Source organism: Rhyacophila brunnea, unplaced genomic scaffold (assembly GCF_057557595.1).
Source record: "Rhyacophila brunnea isolate RB1 unplaced genomic scaffold, BYU_Rbru_1.0 scaffold_20, whole genome shotgun sequence".
Classification (NCBI taxonomy): Eukaryota; Metazoa; Arthropoda; class Insecta; order Trichoptera; family Rhyacophilidae; genus Rhyacophila; species Rhyacophila brunnea.
Window position 1 is genome coordinate 1,811,001 of NW_028232860.1, and position 24,081 is coordinate 1,835,081.

Here is a 24,081-nt window from a genome sequence, read left to right on the forward strand (position 1 = left end):
GCCCAAAAACAATTCTTGGCGGCCCCTACGTTCGTAGAGTTAGATCTAAATGACGAGTTGCGTCGGTACGACCACACGTCAGCAGCTAACCATCTGACGGAGAGGACCATCGCGGCCCCCCAGAATGGAATTCCCAACGGGACAGCTTCTGGAAGGGTATGCAACGGTTAGTGGATTGGGCAACCAATCCTCAAAACATCATTACAGCGATGGGCCTGTACCAAAAAAATCGAAGAGGGTTTTGGGGACAACGCATAATCAAATTTGCGAGGACATGACTCAGATGCTTACCGGGAAGCGCGCCGAGATTATACAAGCTCGGCGCCAGGTGATTTCACCCCCAGTGCAGGATACCTTCACTCGGGAGGCACTATCAAGGATTCCTCCAAGCTCAGAGTCCCGGAAGGCTCTCGAACTCACATTATAGCCGGGGTACTCCCAAGGGGAGACGTCCTGTGGGAAGGGAGCTCTCCAGGGAAGGTACGGGCTCTACCAGGGGTCCGTACTCCAAGCGGAGGTGACCGCATCTGGACGACCAACAACATTGGAGGCCGCCTTAGAGACTTTCGGGGAGTCTGGATGGCGTAGGGTACCCCCCAACATTGATAAAAAAAAAAAATAGCCGTAACCGCATACCTTTTGTGCGGACACCACCATTGGTAATTCCTTTTTTACTACTTTTACGGAAAGAATTTCAAACGCAACAATCAGCAGAGGTCATTCTCAAGATCGAGGAGTTAAAGAACTCAGGGGTTCTAGAAGAAGCGGGTCCAACCCCCAGTTTTCTCTCAACCCTGTTTCTGATCAAGAAACAAGACGGCACCCTATGCCCTGATTACAACCGAAAGCGTTTGAATGCGTTCCTACAGCCAAAGACATTCAAACTAATTCACCATTACGAGGTTCCAGCCGTCTTACAAAAGAAGACTGGCTAGTAATAATAGATCTAAGCCAGGCGTACCTCCAGGTACCCATCGCTTCTCAACATCGTCGATTCATTCGACTAGCCTACCGAGGGGAGCTCCTACAATTCACGTGTCTCCCGTTCGTGCTGTCAGCCGCTCCGATTATGTTGGCATCCCTGACCAATTGGGTCACCGAATGCCTACGAAATAATGGCTGAGAATATTCACTTACCTAGACGACTTCTTAGTAGCCAACCAATCCGATAGTCTCCAACGGTCTCGTTTCAGATGGAATACAGGATAGTCTTTAGGGTGGTTAATAAATATAAAAAGATCCTGTCAGCCAACAATGAGGGTTTCTGGACATCACTGGGACACACACAACAAGCGGATGTTTCTGTCGCTGGCGAAGTGTGTAGCACTCCGTCACCATCTCGTCGCTATAGGATTTGTTTCTCGAATATCCACTTTTGTCGAAATCGACATTTTAATGCAGTTCAATTTCTTGTATCGAACTCTACCGAAATCATTTATAAAAACGATATATTTTTATCTAGGAACAGAGATATTTTTTAAAAAAAACCCGAATACGCCATGTTAAGTTACAATTACTCCGTGGTGTTCTCCCGAATATCCAACTATTCGTACCTGAATATCCAAGTTAATTTTGGTCGAAATATATCTCTGGCTGAGTGTTTATTTCCCGAATATGACTTTAGCCAATCAAACCGCGCTCACGCCGTGCATCTCGCTCCCACATTCACGCTGTCTAGCTCTAAAACAATCACGCCCACTTTCATATGTTTCGGCCGTCCGGAGACTTCCTTCAAATTTCGTCTTATTGATATTGTTTTTAACGTTACTATTGTTTTAATAGTGAATTCATAAAATTTGAAGAGATCATTCATAGCTGATACATCACCAGTTCGCCCTGAACTTACAATAGAGTTGTGGAAGTGACTATTTTAACCTAAATAACTGCATTTTGTTTTGATAAATGACACAAAATCCCAACGGTTATATGAATTCTACAGTATGACCCGGCAACTACTATGACGTAAAAAATAATTATTATTTCAAATTATTATTAATCAAACATTGTTTGTCTTTATTTTACTTTTAATCTAGGTATTTCTATAAAAATAAAGGCGATGCTATTATTTATTTTTGAATGCGCTGATAGTTAATTTAATTTAATATGTATTTTAGTAACTATTTATTTGGTGGATATTATATACTAAGGATATTGGTACCTACCTAATATTAGCAGCTAATGGTAATTAATTTATACATGCTATTATTTTGTGTTGTTTACCTTACAATAGTAAATATATAATATTTATTTGGTGGTTTGTAATAAGTTTAATTGTCAGTTATAGAAATATATAGATATAATAATATACAGATATATATAAATAGATTTTTTTTTTTTTTTGGAAAAAGTATTAATATAAAATTGTTAGCAAGTACGAGTAAGTACCATCATAAAATATTGGAGAAATGACCGTGACGGCGGTTAATAATTGAAGTAGTAGATACCTTATAATATATTTTCTCAGAAGTTATTTTAAAAAATTATGTAAGTATGTTCAATTATTAGAATGGTACATTCTTAAATCTTGTGAATTATTCGTTCAATAAAAAAATAGTTAATTACTTAAAAACTATTTTATTACTTAATCCGAAAAAAAACCGAAAAAGCAATTACCGCATGTTAATATTACATACGAACTTGGGTAATTACGATCATTAAGTATTTAAATAGTAGAGGTAAATATTAACAATTATCGTGTAAATAAATATAACATTTGAGGCGCGTACTTTTTGACCACTCAGTAATCTGTGGGCCGTGCAGCAATACGCTACGGTTTTAAATCCCGAACATCCATGTTTTGTCCCGAATATCCATTATTCTGAGAGAGCGCTAAAAATTTCCCGAATATCCACAGTGAATACTTGTAAATAAAACGCATTTTCTGTGCATTTAATGATTTATACCAGTATATTACCCTTGGAATCTATTCTTAGATAATTTTGCAATCATACAGTATTGAAAGAATGATTGATACATCTACTGATATTAAAATATACGACAATGAAATTTGTTTTTCGTCTCCTGTAAAATTGACATTTGGTCTATTCGGGAAACAAATCATATAGCGACGATCTGCTAACGCAGGTACAAAAAGGCAGTTGGTCCCTCAGACAGGCACATATCCAACCTCTTCTGTGGCGACTCAACTTCACATCCTACCTCCTCGAGGAAGGTTGCATTGCCGACGGCTACAACGCTCCAGTCATCAATATGGCCGAAGTCCCATCCTCGCCAATTGATGACAATCCCACCACAGGCCCAAAAGGACATCACGTAGTGGCTCTAGGCAATAGGATCCTCAGAGTTGACACAACGCAGGTACAAAAAGGCAGTTGGTCCCTCAGACAGGCACATATCCAATCCCTTCTGTGGTTACTCAACTTCACATCCTACCTCCACGAGGAAGGTTACATTGCCGATGGCTACAACGCTCCAGTCATCAATATGGCCGAGGTCCCATCCTCGCCAATTGATGACAATCCCACCACAGGCTCAACAGGACATCATGTGGTGGCTCCAGGTGATAGGTTCCTCAGAGTTGACAGTGTTGACACACAGAACGACATTCAATCACTTCCTGACGACAGACGCAGCCGACACAGGCTGAGGAGCCAACTGAATGAACACCACCTATCAGGTACGTGGAAATAAGACCAGTTAGCATGGCATGGCATTCCAACAGGAAGGAAATGTTTGCAATTCAATCTCGGGTACATGCAATCATAGGATCAGATCTACTTCTGCAGACAGACAACCAATCATTGGTGGCATACATCAACAACGAGGGCGGCACAAAATCTGTCACCCTCCTAAATCTATGCCGACAGATATTAGTATTTACCAGTCGAGCCAACATCACGTTTACTGCACAATACCTCCGCAGAAATTACAACTGCGTGGCAGATCATCTCTCCCGCAGACAACTCATTCCCGAATGGCACCTTATCAACACCGCAACCACCCCCCTGTTTCAAAGATGGGGAGTTCCCGAGGTGGATTTATTCGCAAGCAAAACAGCACGTGTCGTTGCAACTTACGTCTCACAAGACGTTACAGACAGTGGCGCGCTGTTTCACGACGCCTTCAGCCGAGTATAGGACTTCAGACTGGCATTGATATTCCCCCCACCAAACTTACTTCCACGAGTCCTAGCGCACCTGAACTCAGCAAAAGGGAAGTACTTACTAGTGGCACCGAGCTGGAAACAATGCTTTTGGGAAGTAGACTTACGAAAAAGGTCGATAGTACCTTCTTATATATTATCTCACCTACATACGATACTAGTAGTTACGGAGACCAACCGTCCACTTCGAAGGACCCAGGACCTGTCCCTTTAACTATGGATAATTTCAGGTGGGGTGAAATAACATCAAATTGAATGGTGGAAGAAAGGGCAGTCTTACTTCCAGATGGCGGCCTTCGACTCTAAAAACTTACAAACTAGGTTGAAGCAAATGGAAGACAATGGTATTGGCCAGATACCTAGGCTACTTGCACAACATGGAGGGTTTTTCGTACAACACTCTCCTGGTGCATAAGTCAGCCATAGCCACATTTTACAAACTGATTATCATTGTAGATATCAACATCAACGTGGTAGTACAAAACAATATTATGTTAAAGGCAATTTCGGTACATAAAACCAAACCCGTCAAACCACTGGTTTGGGATCCAGGACGAGTGGTAGATCATCTTAGGAAAACAACACCGGTGGAGTGCAACCTATTCGAAACGTCTCGCAGGACAGCCACTCGACTGCTTCTCGCATCGGACCGAAGAGTTCATGACCGCACACTACTCAGTAATAGTAGACAATGGATTAGTGGATAAAGGTGACCACATAATTATATGGCCAATGTTTGGCGCAAAGACAGATACTGCCAAGCATCGTCAATCGGAATGGAAGCTAAGCACTTCCACGTGTCAAAACATCGATCCAGTATTATGTGTACAGTATTAACTGGTTACGGAAACTCGTCTGCGTGTCAAACCCAAGGAGAGAGGAAGGTAGGGATATTTCGGAATTATTTATATCTTCAAGAGGACCACCAAAACCAGCCACCAGGACAGTTATAGGGAATTGGATAAGGTCAGTACTGTTGGAAGCAGGGGTACAAAAACCACCAGGCAGTGTCCACTCAGTGGTGGGTTCCTTAAACTGTAAATATACCCAATAGAGGATATCTTAAAGAGAGGTAACTGGCGTAGAGAGTCGACATTTCACGACAACTACCAGAGAACGATGGACACACCAGCATAAGAAGGGGAAAATAACTCATCAACTTCTCTATTCAACCCTATACATTGAACGTCACGATGGTATATACCTCGTCAATGAATCATTGTCACATACAGGAATTTGGCATACCCAACACCAGGTGATAACAAACAGATATCTCAAGGACTTCAAAGTCAAATTCGAATAGTGAAAGGAGTTTTACCTACCAATAAAACTCTTATTATTCATGTTGACTTTGAAGTCCGGGTAACTTCTACCTGGTTCCTTGATCCATATCATACTGAAGACAAAGGAGTCCCAAACTCCCTACATAAAAAAGGGACGCGCGGGGATGACCAGTAAATAAAAAGGGAGGAATGACGAACGACAAGAGAAAGGAAAATAAATTAGTAGAATATAACCTCACGCGAAGAAGGAAGAGCAAACCCTAACTCAAGGACTTCAAAGTCAATATGAATAATTAGAGTTTTATTGGTAGGTAAAACTCCTTTCATTATTTTGAATATCGGAAAAACTTTTTTTTCACCAAAAGTACCATAATTTCGTTAATTCCATAACATCATTTTTTGATGCGACGTACTATAATTTCGTACCTACCTAATAAAGGAAAATTTGGTGAACCAAGAAAAAAAGTCGTTGAGACGCCAAAAAAAAAACCTCGAAACTGAAAGCAAACAATGTTCTTTTGACTAAGGCCATCCTCCCACGGCGCAACTACTACAAACACTACCACCGACTAGTGGGTGTAGTCGTTCTTTTCGCCGAATGTTTATCGTCGATTTTTGGTTTTTTTATATTGAGGTTCCAAAATCTTAATTGAAAATGGACAAAAAAGTATTAGTGCATTTAACTTATACACAAACCTACTCAACATAACACAGCCTAATTTCTCGTTTATCGGTCTTTTGTCTATTGCACTCGGTGTACCTACACCATGGCCCCCACATACTAAAGCGGGCCCTCAGGCTAGGATATTTGGCGGGCCCTTTACCTACCGCTAAGATTAAAGGCAGTGTGAAATACTACATTAACGTTTTTCAAATTAAGGGTACATATACAGTGAATTATTGGCGATTTTTAATACATCTACTTTAATAATGGAGCTGTCAAGTATCGACACATAATAATCAGAAAATAATTATACTGCACAATTATATAATCTAAAATGTCCATGGCCATGAAATATAATAGCACCGCAGGGCGACTTTTTTTTACTATTAAATCTAATTTATGATGTGTGTTTATCTCACTTATCTGGTCAACCCGACACGCCGGGCCCCCACAGCCCGGGTCCCCAGGCTAGAGTCCTGTCAGCCCTCCCCAGCCATGACCTACACCACTTCGGAATTCGGGTGGACACCGAGATTTTTTTGACAGTTTCATTAAGGATTGGGTTTCTAAAAAAACCCGACATTAGTGTTTCGAAATTTTTGTTTGTAGAAATTAAAATCATTTTTTTTCGTGTTTTTATTTGTCTAAGCCCAAGGTATAGTTTATTGGCTTTCAATTTCAATGTTTAAATTCATTCTGATAATTTTCATGTTTGGGGGGTGCCAGGGCCCCTTGCCCCCCCCCTGGGTGCGCCACTGTTATTGTCACTCCGTATTCAGCCTTCTCATTTTCTCGACGTTGATCTTGAGAATAGCCTCGGCAATGAGCCCAAAACGTCGACAAAAAAATGGATAACACAAACTGACAATCCAAAAGAATATTACAATAATATTATTCAGAGTAAATATTATAAACATTAAAAACTACAGAATTTAAGGCAAAAAAATATGTAATGTCCCATGCAGCGTGAAATATAAAAAAACTATTAGTAGACTTTGATGAAATCATTAGTGATCATAAGTTATTATATCACGTTTAACTCCTTCCTTTTATTGTGGATATTTATTGATGGAAATTCATTGTAATAGGTACCTAAGTAATTAAAATAGAATATAATATTATTATGTTAAACTTATAACCTGTTTGTCGAAGATACGGTTGATGTCAAACTTTTGGGAAGAGTTCATTATTAGAATTATTATTACCAAAGAGATTGAATACTGGAGGATTGAGGACGGGAGGAGTCCAATCTCTTTGGATCAAACGCACTATGTAGGTATTCATACCTACGGTGACCGGACAAAACAGAACATGACAAAACAGAACAGCCAAAGGAAAAATGAAACATTACTTTTTGTGGAATCTATTTATTAATTAAATTTTAAACGAAATACATATACTTAATTGTATGTAAATATTTAACATTAAAAAAAAAACAATTTTTAAGTGAAATCATCAAGGTATAATAATATATACTTACATTTTTTTTACAATACCTACCGTTATTTTGAAAATAATGCATTTTTTTATGAGTAGATAAAATTGTATAATGTAATTATTGCATGTTGGCCATTTGGCGTAAATACCTCAATTAATCTGTTTGATTTTGATAATCATGCACGACTATTGCCACTCGATTACTCAGTGTCTCATACTTTTGACCTGTATGAGCACTAGCTAATAACAATCGGGGTGCCGGACGAAATCAAAAATTACGATTTGTCTCTCCTACAAAAAATTGCGCAATCGTAACACTTATTTTGAATTGCGCATATTTTACAAGAGAGACAAAAAAATCATACATTTTGTAAAATTTGCGCAATTCAAGATAAGCGTTATAGACGTTTAAGACGATTGCGCAATTTTTTACAGGAGACAAAAAAGCATTTTTATATCTCTCTTAATTATTTTTCGAGATTTCAGCCATTCGGGATTTAGGTCATTCGGGATTTCAGCATTCGGGATTTCGGCCTTCGGGATTTCGAACCAAACCCATCCTAAGCTTGCCGGTAACACAGAGTTAAGTTTATTTGAGGCTTTCTAGCGATTAGTAATGCAGGAATTAGGTATATAATTTGATTTATTATGGCATATTGAAAAATTAAAAATCTATCAACATAATAGAGATAGGACAATTTCAATATTAAATTAATATTTTTCCTGAAAGGTCATAGTTATATTTATCGTTTTTCTGTTTTGTCACTGTTCTGTTTTGTCATGTTCTGTTTTGCCATGTTCTGTTTTGTCGTGTTCTGTTTTGTCGTGTTCTGTTTTGTCTTGTTCTGTTTTGTCATGGAACCCAAGTCATTATTACCTTTTCGTACCTAGGAACCTACTTGAAAAATAAAGCAAGTAAAATAAAAAAATACATTTTTCACGTTTCAGTATTTTTTGGGTAGTCGCCTCTAATCTTGACGTTTCATTTATGAGCGTTGGCAACATTATTAAATATCAACTTCGCAAAAATGGTGTCGTATCAGTCAGAGAGCTCATCTGGTATGTTTTTATTTTAACATTTTAGTTATTTCAATAAATGGTTTCGCACTTAAAAACGTTTTATTTTAGATTCAGATCTCGAACGAGATGCGAGGAACTCGCCGACAACCGAAATGGACCCCGTCATGCTGGAAGAGTTTCGCAGAGTTTTTGCCAATTTTAAAGTGGACAAACCAATTCAAATCTTGGAAAATTTGGATATTGATAGCGTTGTGAAATACATTCAAAGTGACAAATGCAAAAATGTCATCACGCTTTCCGGTGCCGGAATATCCACGTGTGAGTATTCGTCTTATAATCGCGTCTGGCTTTTTGTTTTCCAACACTTTTGTTTTGATATCAATTTGTTTATTATATCTCTGATATTGGATAATGATAACGCATTGGTGTCTCTCTCTACACTGTTTTATGAGATTATATATTATCCTGCGCAAGTGTCACTATCCATAATTACAACTAACATTTGTAGAAAAATACATAGTGTATTATTGTGTTACCTTCCTGCATTGAATACAGCATAATTATCATTTGTTCCGACCGACGAAGATCCATATCCAGAAATATTGGTCTTATCTTATTTGTGAAGGTAATTTGTATGACATACGGTGGATCAGCAGATTACAGGTTCAAATCCCGCTGTCTGCGACCCTCGAATTGCACAATTTAAAGCATATTCTAAATCAATTTATGTTACCTCCTCCGCTGACATTACTAAACATGGAAAAACTGTAGTGACAACGACTATGTCAAAGAAGTATGATTGACATTAGTGTCCTCCATTTTTATTTGAAGATTTGGAATACAAGAGAAACAATATCATTAAAAAAATAAAAGATTTACTTTTTGCTACGAAAACTATAAAAGAAAGCTTTAAAACGTTTTTCACTCGTTTCTGTATTAATACAATAATTATTGTAATATGTGTTTTGGAGTGGTGATACATTCTAAATACGTAACACATTAGTATGTATTTCGGATGTTGTGGATAAATATTGTCGTATTAATCAATATCAAATACAGGTAACCTAACCTTCGTTCATCGCAACTCCGGTGAGTGCGAATTCGTTATGTTGCGATCGATTTTATTTTGACACGTGCCACTTGCCAGGATTCAACATAATGAATGGAATGACGCGCGTATCATAAAATTATTTGACAGTTATCAACAAATTATAACAAAATATTGCAAAGGTCTTTTTTATTTCTGATTGTAGTAGGCTGCGAATTTTATTCCAAAAATAAAACCTAAATATATCGTTTTTGAAAATGTATTAAAGTTTATTTATAAAAACTTTCCAAATAAATGAAGAGTGCGCCGATTGTGCCGCCATTTATCAATAATAACAAAATTAAAATCTTTATGACACATCAGGGTTGTCACAAAATTTGTCATAGAAAATGCGCGAACTAAATTAAATGTAAATAATCTCAACCGCCAAACATGGAACTCGAATTAAAACTGAAGACGAAAAATTATATACGCCAAACATGAACAGAAATAAAGGATTTATCAGGAATTCGGGGAAGCCCGTAGAATAAATTGTGATAATGCATTGCACAGCCCTGTTAGCACCGCCATTTATTCCGGTGACAAAACTCTTTTCAATTTACGTTTCAAGTGCTAAAACGAAATCTGTTTCAATTCTGAGTATGTGACGATATTCCAAATAGATGTTGTGTGTTCAACATAATATGTATGTTTAAAATAATTAATTCACGTTGGTAAAATCCCATTTAAAGCGGTACGTTCAAAGACATTGTATGAGCGGCGTTTTGTTCACGGAAAAGTGGGCGGCTTAAGACGCTATTGGCAGCCATCCGGTTAAAAAAGTATTTTCATATTCTAAATTGTTTTGTTTTTTAAATCCCCTGTTGATCGCGAAATTTCACTTATTGTGATCGTGCCCGAAACGTATTCCTGCGATCGACCTGTATTATTCAATATAAAATATTGTGCAATAAGTTTTGGAAGGTCTGGTCATTGTGTTGAAGATTTCTATAATATATTATGCTAATCTAAAATTTGTTGAATTATATTGCGCAGTTGATGTACACTGGTTCGTGTAAAACTTTTATTGCGCAATATTATAAAATTCATGATTTTGACAAATACTGAGAAATAAACCCATTATAAAGATCCAAGAAAAAAAAAAGAGTGAGGGGTTTGAACACACATTTATTGTATGTTGGGCGAGTGCTTTAACCATTTAATTAAAAGTTGGTAAAGGATAGATTTGCCAAAGATAGTCCAAGTAGGGATTTCTCAAAAATTTTATCCACACAAAACTACCCACCCAAGGTGTTTTCAGATTCTGTCAATGGATGGCAACCATCTTTTGTAATGTCAATACTAGTCTTCAATCATAGATGGCATCGAAATCTTTTAAAATTGTAGTGTTGACATCACTTACCTACTAATAATTTTTAATTAAACAAATATTATGTATTTCAGTCATCTTGAATTAAAAAAATCATTTATCATTGACCTTATTTTATCTTTTTAGCTGCCGGCATACCTGATTTCCGGAGTCCAGGCTCGGGAATATATCACAATCTGCAGCGATATAATTTACCGGAGCCTGAGTCTCTCTTCGACATTGAATACTTCAAACGCCACCCAGAGCCGTTCTATCATTTCTCAAAGAGCTCCTTCTCCGGATGCCTGAAACCCACTCCATGTCACTATTTCATCAAGATGCTCCACGATAAAGGTATATTATTTTAAACAAGCTTACTCCCGATTACCGGATTGACGCTGAGTCTCAAACTGTTAATATCGCAAACACAAATACAATAGAAATATGTGAGGTGTCACATAGGGATATTCATTAAATATTGCAGAAATGGAAATCATTATTTATACATACCAATACAAGATGATAATATAAATTACTAGACGACTCGCTGTCCGTCGGATATTTTACGAACCGGTACGCCATTTTCGAGGTTTTAACGAACAGGAACGCCATCCTTGGAAATCCCACGAACAGGAACGGCGCTCCGGGGCGTTCCGCTCCATTCCGAGCGCTGGAATGGACTTCAGGAACAGGTTTGAATCTGGAACCGTGCCGATGAGCAAGCCGTTCAATGGTTCTGGTGGTATCTCAATTTCTGGTAGTTGCACTTTTCCTGATGCGCAACACATCCCGGCTGACTCATGTTTGAATTTGAGCGCATGACAATGGGGACATTCTTTGTCCATAGCACCAATCAGCACTTTCGGATGAGCGGAATATTCAATATCTGGCTCGTACTCGAATGCGATACAAAGGAACGAAGCGGATGTAAATGTTCGATGGACTTGTTGGTGTTGTCGGTCATTTGCTCTGCGTGTGTTAACTACGAACCGGCGCGCTTGGCTCCGTTCCAATTGTCGTTGTTGATTTCGTTCAGCTCGTGCCTCTTGTGATTGGGATGCACGCAATTGCGACATGCTTACACGCACGTTTTTGTTATCTTGTTGGATTTGTTCGTCTGTTCTTTCTGCTTTACTATTTCGCATGTTTGTTGCTTTATTCGTTCGACGGCCCAAATGGCCCCCCTTGCGTCTTGATGGCATTGTGCACTGTAATACACGCACATAAAAATAGATAAAATTAAATAAATCGTACAAAATTTTGCACGCACTGCGTTGTGATATGCCGAATGAAATGTCAAAATGACGCGACGCTTCTCTTGAATTCTTCTCGGACGTAGCGCCATCTGTCATTTAACAACACAAATAATTTCGTTCTGTTTGAAATACGAACGACGGTTAAATTTGTTCATACAAAAATAATAAAATCGCGATTAAAAAATGGGAAAGTGGGGGTAGGAGGGTGAAAATTTGGGGTCATAGGTAATTTTTGATGCAAAATAATAAAAAAAATACAAAAAGAAATTTTCAAAAAAAATAAAAGAAAAAATTTTCTGGATAGAGATACCCTAATCACCTAGCGGTATGAGATATACTTGTTGACCTATTCTCATACCTAACAAATATACATAAAAAAATTCATAAAAATCGGTCGAGCCATTTCGGAGGAGTTCGACCACAAACATTGTGACACGAGATTTTTATATATATAGAGATATTAAATTTTACACAATATATTTTTTAAGTCGATAGCTATTTCGGTTGAAACACCATTATCAAGATTACACAAATAAACAACTTGCCTATGCTGACTATTTAAGAATTATACACACTTGGAATCCGTATTAATTTAAACCAATTAATTTACTTTCCTGCAGGCCATTATATTTATTTCCGCGAATGAGTCTTTCCATGCCATAAACGCCTACCATTATAAATAATATAATTAACCCATGATATAGCGCCTATACACGTGAATGAATTTACTTGCACCAATTGTGTGTATTTTAAATTATTGCGATAATATCTGTTTACATGTAAAAGTGCTGACTGTCTCGCCAATCTCATTCTTCAAGATTAAACAAGACGCGATATTATCATTATTTGGTACTATTTGACAGGTCGTGAAAATCGGTTAATCTCAACATGAGTCTGCGCGGTGTAGTTGGTTTTTTTAGTCGCTCTACTGCACAGGCGTAGATATTGCACGATTCAATTGTAATGTGAAAATTCAGAAGTTTCTGAACTTTTTGATACGTGTATGCAATCTTGCAAATTGCACGATAATACGTGTTTACACGTGTATTTTTTTGTTATGGCCGCGATAATACGTATTGTGAGCAGTAAATCCATGCATGTGTAAACGGAGTATTAGATACGTGCAAATTAACTAATGGAATCCATCGTAGTATATTCTTGGGTTTCCACCGTGTCTCCTTCCTTCTTTACTCGACGTTTCGGGCTCGTTGCAGAGGCCATTATCAAGAGATGATATGTTCAAACAATGAAAGAGATGATACAGTTCAAAGGCCGGGCCTATCTACCTTATATCAAATCACCACCGATACTATTTCCAGGATACTTCGGAAACATGAAATTGAAATAATATTCTCAACATCGACAAAGGTCCGAAATATGTTAAGACCAGTAAAGGACTCACAACCTTTAGACTCGGCAGGTGTATACCAGTTAAGCTGTCGTGGATGCCCAAAAAAGTATATAGGCCAGACTTCTAGAGCAGTAAAGAAGCGTATGACTGAACACGAGAGAGCATACCGACTTAAACATTACATGATGTCGGCAATTGCCGAGCACTCGATGGATACAGGACACAAATTTGACTTTGAAACCAAGATATTGGGTCGGAATAAAGGATATTTTGCACGATTGGTAAAGGAGGCCATTGAAATCCATAGAAACCCTGAAAATATTAATAGGGATGATGGATTACGGTTAAAAACGTCATGGCTTCCGGCACTATCAGCAAAATCTAATATTCGAGCCGGTATCCCTGGTCGTAACGATTGACAGATTACTATGAGCAACGTTTGCTCTTAGCTAATTGGATTCCTTTTGACATTCTTAGAGCAACGTTTACATTCACATACCTATACTACATTTTCATCATAAAACATATCTCTTGATAATGGCCTCTGCAACGAGCCCGAAACGTCGAGTAAAGAAGGAAGAAGGAGACACGGTGGAAACCCAAGAATATACTACGATAAAAAATAACCGTGAAAGCCTCAAACATTATATAATGGAATCCACTTGATGATAATATTTATTTGAATTTCATGCTCAATTGATATGATGTCTTCATTTATTATTTATTGGTGGCGCTTCTCGCAAGTGGACTGTGATTCTAAGGATGACGTGGATTCCGGATCTGGGGGTGGGGGCGATTTAACAGAATGCCAGACACTGACCGTTATGATGATTTATGATGGCTCCGTGGTCTGGTTGTACTATCACTTGCGCAATATTGTTTGTCGGGTTACCCGGTGCGCGACACTTAGGTACACGACAGTACACTGTTGATGGATGATATAATATGGGGTGGATGAATGATGATGAGTTGTATGATTGCTCAGGATAGGTATGTCTGTAGGATTGGATTAATCATTAAACTTTGGTTTAGCGATAACAGGCCGTGTCTTAAACTAACTTTTGAATCACTCGATAGTTAACGATGGCTAGGCTTTTAACAGGCCCGCAAACTGAGAATCGGTTTTTACATTTTTAAAAGATATAATATATGAGATTTCTCTTCGATGCGTTTTTTTCAGGCCTGTTGCTGAGACACTATACGCAGAATATTGACACGCTGGAAAGAGTGGCAGACCTTCCCGAGGAGAAATTAGTGGAGGCTCACGGATCTTTTCACTCCTCGCACTGCATCCAATGTCACAAGCAACACAAAATAGATTGGGAAAAATGTAAGTGGAATTTGTAATAGGTGAAAATGTAAATTTAACACTATCTCTCGATTATACTTGATATGAGGATGGTAATTTCTTTCAAATGTCTTTAGCTGAAGGTATTGAGAGACTCTAAACCGCGAATCAAATTGAGGTGCATGTTGCCTGTATGTCGCCTACTGTCACGCTGTCGCGGTGACAATTTTGGTCTATGGTTTCGTCATTTTGCAGAATATTTTGAACGATCACCATCTCTGTAAATTCACTGAAGAATAACACTGATGAAGAGTGCCAACTATAATGTATCAGTAATTTGAATTATTTTTAATTATTCATGCTAATTTCAATTAATTTTAACAGTTTCTACATGTGCGTATGTTAAAATATTTTGAACAGAACCCAACCTGCAGACCATAGATAATAGACAACATTCTTATAGAAAATACATAGTGCCAACATGAAAATACATAGGTTTAATTGATTTGAAATTGAAATGTAGACTAAATTGTAGACTTAGTTCAATAAAAACAAATACATATCGTCGGTCTATCTTGTAAACCTCGTAAATCCCGTTTTGGTCAAAAATGAGATTTTGAGCGAATACGTTAGAATGGTTGAATATCTACGAATGTGTTAAACTCTTATATCCATATCTCGTTTAATAATTTCAAAAATCAATCCACAAAAACCTCGTAAATCGTGTCCATACAACAATAAAATTTGCAAACCTCGTAAATACCGTAATCCCGCCATTTCGTATGGAGAACTGTCACAGTGTCTTGAGTATTACATTACCTTCGTCTTGTTTCGTTATACAACTATACTTTGGGTATCATATTACGAGAGGAATTAATTTATATTGATACAATATAGATTAAATATTAAGGTAAGCGTTTTATTTATAATGATTTCCCATAATATGCACACAATGTTACATTTACAATAGAACGTTTTTTTCAGGTTAGAATTTCATGACATGCATATTTAATGATGTTTGGTTATTTTCAATGGTTTTTAGTTTATTAGCACATACAATTAGAAAAGAAAACAAATCAAATTACATTCAAGTACCCACTTACTACGTGAATGCAAAATTTACAAAGTTTAATCTGTTTTCAGATGTCATGGGCTCAAAAAATTATGGGCATGCTACAAATAAAAAATAACACAATTGAAACAACTGCTGCTAAGGAAGGAAATAATATAGAAATAATCCCAATGGAATATTATGAGACCATACATATTATTCCATTATCATCGCCATATGAGGTCATTTCTAGCGATGACAATGTTTTAATGAATGATTCACAACACGAAGCTTCTTACAATATAAGTGTGAGACCCCAACTAGCAAAATTATCAGGAAACAATATAATCGAGACTATTGACAGATCTTCAAACTATAAAAATGTCGTGAAAAAGCCATTATTTAGTTCCTTATTCCAATACTGATGATTCGTTACAGGAAATCAGTACGGACACTTAAAGGAAAAGGAGGAAAAAAAATGAATGCAAGGCAGATAAGTCCGAGTGGAAAAGTGAAAAAAAGAAGGCAAATATAGAAAGAGGTGAGCAATATTTCGGAAGGAAAAAAACAGAACATGCATGGGAGCATGTTCTGTTAAGCATCAAAAAAGTTTTTGCCATCTCTATCGGAAACAGACAGAAGAGAACTAATCCTATATAGCGATGGTTGCATATATCAAAATTGAAATTCGACGATGGAAAATTCACTATTGAATATTGCAATGATGAATGATATTAGGATATTAGAAAAAGGACACACCCAAATGCCAGTTGATTCGATCCATTCTACTATTGAAAGGTACCTGAAAAAAAAACAGGATATAAATGTTCCTGCGGAATAAATGCCGTAATGCTCGAAAGAAACCAGAGCCATATTATAGTGAATATCTGTATCACAACGATTTCAACAAATTTGACTTTAAATTTATCAAAAGTGTTCGTCCTGGAAAAAAAGTTGGTAATCCGGTTGTCACTGATATAAGGGCATCATTATATGAACCAAATGGCACTATACAGTATAAATTAAGATTTTCAGATGCTTGGAGTGTATTGCCTCCAATGACATTAATATGGACGAAGCATCTGGGAATAAAAATGACACTCACTTTTTTGTCGGGTCTGCCGAATGGCATAATCTGTTCTAACGCCATTACAATAAAGGTGATATTGCTATAAATTCCTGATGCTTTTTGTCGGGTCTGCCGAACGGTTTGGTTCAAACGGGTTCGCTCAAATGAACATTGACACTAGAAACACTGTTCTAACGCCATTACAATAAAGGTGATATTGCTATCAATTCCCGATGCGTGATATCGCATAATGGAAATTGCATGACGTCTACCTATACATGTGCGAATGTCGCTGTGCGTGAATTTACTTGCTAGCTACTGTATTGAGTGCGTTGTCCATTAATAATGTCATTGATTGCCTCACAAAAAGGACAAGGACGTCACACCTAAAAAGTTTGCTGACCCTTCACCTCTACATGCCAGTCGTCTTAAAATCAAACCAAGGAAACATCATGATCTGCAAGAACTGAAGACTGTTTTGTCGAAAAATTTTCACGATTACTACGATAATCTACCACATTAAAAAAAAATAACATGTTCATTTATTATTTTTTTAAATATACCTATATAAGTAAAATTGTTAATAAGTTTAAACATTACATTTGATATTTTTGTAAACTATACAATGTGTCTTAATTTGCAATTGTCTTAAACAGTACTCGTTTTTATGACTGAAAACCTTCTAAATCCATCAAAAGGCAAAATACACTAAGTATGAAAACCTCATAAATCCAAAAAAGGCTATTTTTAATAAGTATAATGAAAATTTATTAAAAATAATTACTGAATACAGTTGCTGATTTAAAAAGTAACCAAATGGATTTTTGAAATTTCGAAATTCTATTTAAAACCAAAATTAGACAGTTTTTATTGTCTCCTGAACAATTAGTTGATTTGGATTTACGAGGTTTACAAGATAGACCGACGATATGACTGATAAAGTATAGCGTACACTATTTATGTTGGATATTAACAGCCTACTTCCACCCTTCGCCACTGATACTGCATTTTAAAGGCATCGATCTTCTATCTTTTTTAGATTTAAAAATGAACATGTGAATTTTTGCCAGATGTGGAATTTGGACCCAAACCTGCGGTTTTAGAGGCGGACGCCCTGCCACTATCTCCACCATGGGCATAAGTTCAAAGTATGTGTAAAGTGTAATGTTTAATGATAGATTTTTTTAATTGATTGATTTTCAGATTTCACAGAGTGCTTTGAAATGAGTGGAATACCGATATGCACAGACTGTCCAGGCGTGATCAAACCTGATATTGTTTTCTTTGGTGAGAACCTTCCTGACAGGTTTGACGAGTGCGCGCGGGAAGACTTCGAACACTGCGACCTGCTCATCATTATGGGATCTTCGTTGAAAGTTCAACCGTTCGCTTCTCTTATACACAGGTGATATTATTATTACAAATTATTTGTCTACCAAATATATTTTACTATATAATGCTAAGTAAAAGTCAAAACCAAATGCAGTCTATTCGACGCTTGCATTCTGACGGTGCTGCTTTACGGTAGCGAATCATGGCACCTTATGAAGGCTAAGAGCAATCGTATACTGAGCTTCGAAAACAGATGTTTGCGACGGATACTAGGTGTGAGGTGGTATGACTTTAGGAGCAACGAGGAGATAAGAGAGCACATCAAGCAGACTCTCATCACGCTGAGAGTGAAGAGGCGACGTTGGACCTGGCTTGGCCACGTACTGCGGATACCAGAAGAGAATTTCAACCTGGCTTGCCTGTCCTTCGAGCCAACCGGATTCCGGTGTCGTTGAAGGCCGCTAAATACTATCTATAGAGTGTATACGGCGGAGCTACGGAATGCTGGTTTGACATGGAACGATGCAAGAAGACTGGCGAGCGACAGGGATTCTTGGAGGCGCCTCGTCGTGTCCATATGCTCCAACTTAGGGGCGGATATGGCCAAAGAAGAAACATTAAATTAAATATATATAATGCACGTGTTGATAAAAGAATATTTTGAAAAAGTGTTTTAACCGCAGATATCAGCTGATCTGCTAAATATGGTTTTATTCTCAATTTTATAACGATATCTACAATTTGGAATATTCTTCTACTATCTCTCTTCTTGGTCGTGCACTCATGGCTGAGGATCGTGACCACATTTAAATTTTTCCATCCTTTGAGCGATCAAGACTTTCCATCCATCTCGATCTTCCGCTTCTCTCAGGGTAGAATGGATGGTGCCTTCAGTCAGCTCTTTCACTTGGTCGCTCCATCGCGCAGACGCTCTTCCTCTGCTTCGCCTTCCCTGGAGGCTACCCAAAACTACTAGTCTCTCCAGGTTGTCCGATCCGCGCCTGATAATATGTTTAAAAAAATGCAGAATTCTTCTCAGACATATCGTCGAGAGCCGTTCCTTCAACTTCAGTCTCTGGATGATTCGTCCTGTGCTCCGTCCAAGAAATGCGAAGCATTCGGCGCCAACACCACATCTCAAAGCCATCAATTGCCTTCCGTTCTCTTGCCTTCAGGGTCCACGACTCGACTCCGTACAGAAATATCGAGAACACTAATGTTTGCACAAGCATCATTTTTGTCGCAATCGAAATTCCCCGATCCTTCCATATAGTGGTAAGGCGTGTCATCGCATTTTTGCAATCTGTGTGCGCCTTCTTATTTCCGCTTCGCATCCGCCCTTTCCACAGATGGTCGATCCCAGATATACAAACTCGTCGACTGTTTCGAGGTTTTGGAGTGTACTTGGTGTTGGTAGAAGGTTGGTCCGATATATATATATATATATAGGTATTTAATGTATTTACAAATATTCCAGAATGGCATTGTAAATCCTTATGTATTGTATTGTTAGTATGACAGAATGTGTGTGATATTGGATGACGTTCCTGATAATATTATTTATTTACAGGGTACCGGCATGGTGTCCGCGTCTCCTGATAAACCGTGAGCGTGTCGGCTGCGCCAGGCTGCTGGGCTGCGACCCGAGCGTGCTCAACGATGCGGGCATCCTCTATCACCCGGACTTTATTCCCGGCCTTATGTTTAACTCGCCCAACAACGTCAGGGATGTCGAATGGATCGGAGATTGCGACGATGGATGCCAGCTGCTGGCCGAGAAGCTCGGCTGGGGTGTAAGTAATTCTGAAATTTCTTCCCTTTCTTCGTTGGTCCTGCATTCTAAATCTAGTCATTTTTTCTCCATAGGCTTCATCTGTGAATTTATTACTTTTTATGTGGTGTCCGTATGCTCTAATTAAGGAATGGACATGAACAAAGAAGAAGCAGAAAGAAATTGACATAAATCAAGTCAAAAGACAAAAAACATCATTTCTTTCTTTGCCTTGGAGCATATGGACACTAAGTCACGCCTCCAAGAATTCCTGTCTTCTTTGTGGTAGTTCCGCCATATACATCCTGTGGATGGTATTCAATAACATTTTAAGATGCCGGAATCCGGTTGGTTTGAAGACATGCTAGGTTGAGACTTTCTTGAGGCATCCGTATCATGTGGCTAAACCAGGTCCAATCTTCAATAAAGATGCGACAGAAGGCTGTATGGTCCACACTCTTATCTCCTCATTACTTTTAAGCCCATCCACTATCCGCTGTTGACATCTGTTTTCGAAGCTCGGCATATGATAGCTTTTGTATGAAGTCGTGGGTTTAAAGACATCAATGTTTGAGACACTGGTGGGTTTTGAGGCCCCCCATGAAAAAAAATTAAATTAAAACATAGATTCGAAATACTGTACTAATGTGATTAATTCGTTCTGAAGATTTTCATGTAAGTTGAAATCATGCAGTTAATAATGAGTTAGTTTCAAGGGATATGTGAAAATCAAATGGATCTACATGATTAAGAAAACAATCCTCTAATTCTCACTTTTTATGATTATATGCTAGACTCTTGATAAAATTTGTAACTCCCTCTGTATCTGCACTGGCGGCCTCACCTGTTACTTTGATGTTGTGTAGTTTATTACGGTTTTAAAATTTTTGAAACCATCCATAGCTTGCAGTGAATCTATGAGTATGTACCAACACTCATCATTTTTACACTTTAGGTCTTCAAAAAGACTTAGGGCTTTCTCCTGTATTAGCATAAGGCTTATTTGGATTTATTGTTGCTACATACCTTTTCCATTTCTTCTATATTCCTCTTTTCTTGGTAATTATCGTAAATTGCATTGGTACTGATTTTTTTTACATGATCCATGATTCGAACTTTATTGAGTATATTTGTTATAATCGTAGAATGACACAAAATACATTTTTTTTAATCTTGTAAGTATGAATTCATGTAAGTCGAGAACTTACTGTACCAATGTACTTAGTAAAGATATCAATGTCCCTCCCTTTTACATAGTCTAATAAATTGAATGCATCATCCGCGTCAAAGAAAATCGCCGCCGTTCGTACTCAATGTCTCATGGATATAGAATATGGGTACATATAGAGTTGCGACACAGCTTCACATCACTTTTACAATGTTTATTTTCCTATATTCTTACACCATAAAGATTTGAATTTATGGACACATGGAAATATCTGATGGATGAAGATAAACCGGACTGCGTTCAAGAACAAAGAAGGAAATGATGAGTGTGGATTTTACGTGGTGCTCGCGTTATTCTGGTGTTGTTGATCCTTTTCGAGATGCCCTTGTGAGATCTACATATTATTCCCTCAGTGTCACCATAAAGCAACGACGCCATTATGAGAATACAACCGTTGTACAGGCGCAATGAATTTTAACCAAGTATGTCATTTTTTTAATAAATACAAACCTTTTGATTTGGTATTTTATAATGTTTGTTTACAGGAAGAATTGAAAGCCATCACGCAAGCGGAACACCAGAGGATCAACTTGAAGAGTCAATCGCTGGTTACGATTCCACCCGCTTCCATCGTTTGCTTACCGCCTCATCTCTCGCCCACATTGTAAATCTCCGACAATCCTGTGCCTAACCTAACCTAACTTATAAAGACAATCTGTATAATAATAGGTGGAAGAGTTTGTCTATTGGAACATTGCCGTCGAAATGGGCGGGAGTTGTAACGAATAATGTGTGGAGTATATATATTATATATTGTTACTTACGTATTGTTTTACGAGTATGACACTATTAACTCTTTTTGTATGATATTTTTTATTTATTTTGGAAAATGTCTCCTTGGCGATATTTTTATTTTATCTATTCTAGTATGCTTAGTTGTTAATTAATGAATTTTTGATATTGTCAAAGATCGACGTAAGATAAAATTCACTAAGTGACATTGTGTGAAAAAATAACTGAGAGTACAGAGATTATCTGCATCAGTTATGTAAATTTTACTACAAGATATTTTATCACCGTTGTAAATATGGTATTCGATAATAAATATTAGTTCTATCCATTGACATACGGTAAAACCTTGATTATCCATACTAGTTGGGGATGAAGATGAAGAATTGATTCAGATAATCAAAAAAACTTTTGGAATCAACAATTTCTATAGCAATCATTGAAAATATCTTTTTTTGTTTTAAATCACCTTTATAATCACGTGAAACTGATGATAATATAGAAATCAAGGTTAGGATAATCGAAATTTTACTGCGTTCGGTGGATGCAACATCTGAAGAGTATGACTAATGGTGATTATACACATCGGAGTCTGCACAGTATACAAAATACATTCATTTACTCATAAATATGTACATATGAACATGGTTGAAAAATTTACTCTACATGCATTGCAATCCACATTCATATTTTAACAATATAGTCGTTTTATTTTGCTAACGTGTCCGGCTAAATATGGCCACATTATGTACAAATATATTGGTTGTGTGTGGTTAAAAAATAATTATAACATTACAATGAGGACACATCTTGCAATTGCGTGTTTATGTATTTGACTTATTCTGCTGGCATACAAGTCTAATATTGAGATTTTGTGTCTAAGACAGTGTCCATTAGTGAGTCAACGGCAATATCTTTCTAATTATTTTCATTTAAGATTTTCTATTATGTCTGGTCCGGAAGAAGATACATCTGTTCACGAACAAATAAACATTGTATAAACACCTGTTGCCATATTTTGAAAAAAAAAACACTGTTTCATTGGAAGTAGTGACAAGTGGTCTTGTGGAATGTTGTTTTGATGTAAAGCATGTAAATTTGTATGATGTGGACTCTTCAAATGATTTTTTTGTAATATTTTTCGGGTGTGGATGTGCATCGAGTTTTAATGTGATCACTGCCAGAGCCGAGTTAACTCAACAAGGCATTTATGTCACGTCAGGCCATGGATAAGTTAACTTGTGCGCTCTTTTAAATGTCATAACTTCTGAATTAACTGTTTGTGTATATTTTCTAAACAATATCATTTTGATAATTCACGATAAACTCGAGAAACATGTCGATTTTCACAAATATTTATCATTCTGTTCTTATTTCATATTTTTTAAGGGATTTATTTTATTCCAAAAATAGTTGACCTACAAGTGTCCATCTAGTAAAAATTGGCTGGCAGTGATAAGGTTAAAAACAAGTGATAAATGTTACAATTTCTCTGGATATATGTATAATGTGTATTAGTGAGTTTTCCTTTGAGTCGATTAAATGAGGGTTTTGATTGGAAAATCGGTATCAGACATTGCACGGAGACTATAACCCTTGTCAGATTGCAGCGGAATTAATAATTAATGATAATGAACGTGTGGGATTGTGGCATTACCAAAGATGTTGAAGAAAAAATTTTTCTATATAGATAAAGCCTACATTAAACTGAAGCAAAAAAGGAACTTTGTCTTACTGATTAGATGAGAACTTCACACTTCTATTATGACATTTATTTGCCGATTTGCAGACCGTATGAAAAGATCTGATTACGAGTAGATAAGTAGCAAATAATAAACACATGGCATTATTATTTAGTTGAAAAAATCGTATAAAACCGTTCCGCGTAATAGCGTAAGAATAAAAATTATCAATAAGTTACAGCCATTGCTTGATTAAAGAAATCAGAAATGCCAACATAGCGATAATATTATCCGTGTAATTTATCAATGTTACCGTGCTTCATCTGTTTTGTAAATGCTTTCAAATGTCATAATAAATCAATGTATAAGACTCCTTCTATATAGTCAAAATTCTTTAGCAC

The 24,081-nt window shown here is 37.1% G+C and overlaps 1 protein-coding gene across 2 annotated transcripts; it reads left to right on the plus strand.

Moving 5' to 3' along the window:
• Nucleotides 1-8,516: 8,516 nt before the first annotated feature.
• On the plus strand, nucleotides 8,517-23,019 carry LOC147071070 (NAD-dependent protein deacetylase sirtuin-2-like). Of its 2 annotated transcripts, XR_015070841.1 has the most exons (8): nucleotides 8,518-8,566; nucleotides 8,636-8,845; nucleotides 11,071-11,277; nucleotides 14,711-14,860; nucleotides 18,142-18,343; nucleotides 19,841-20,063; nucleotides 21,755-22,147; nucleotides 22,190-23,019. XR_015070841.1 is itself a non-coding variant. In XM_085948483.1 (7 exons), exons 1-7 carry the CDS (start codon nucleotides 8,536-8,538, stop codon nucleotides 21,875-21,877), a joined length of 1,146 nt encoding a protein of 381 aa, XP_085804609.1. In that variant the 5' UTR covers nucleotides 8,517-8,535; the 3' UTR covers nucleotides 21,878-23,019. The 2 variants fall into 2 exon arrangements, 1 of the variants encoding a protein (XP_085804609.1); XM_085948483.1 differs by having other exon boundaries at nucleotides 8,517-8,566; nucleotides 21,755-23,019.
• Nucleotides 23,020-24,081: the final 1,062 nt, after the last annotated feature.

Excerpts from the sequence above, each read along its gene's own strand:
- LOC147071070 (XM_085948483.1), top strand. The coding sequence starts at position 8,536 with ATGGTGTCGTATCAGTCAGAGAGCTCATCTG. Across the intron at positions 11,278-14,710 it reads CAAGATGCTCCACGATAAAG|GCCTGTTGCTGAGACACTAT; the intron begins GTATATTATTTT and ends CGTTTTTTTCAG. Across the intron at positions 20,064-21,754 it reads CCGAGAAGCTCGGCTGGGGT|GAAGAATTGAAAGCCATCAC; the intron begins GTAAGTAATTCT and ends GTTTGTTTACAG.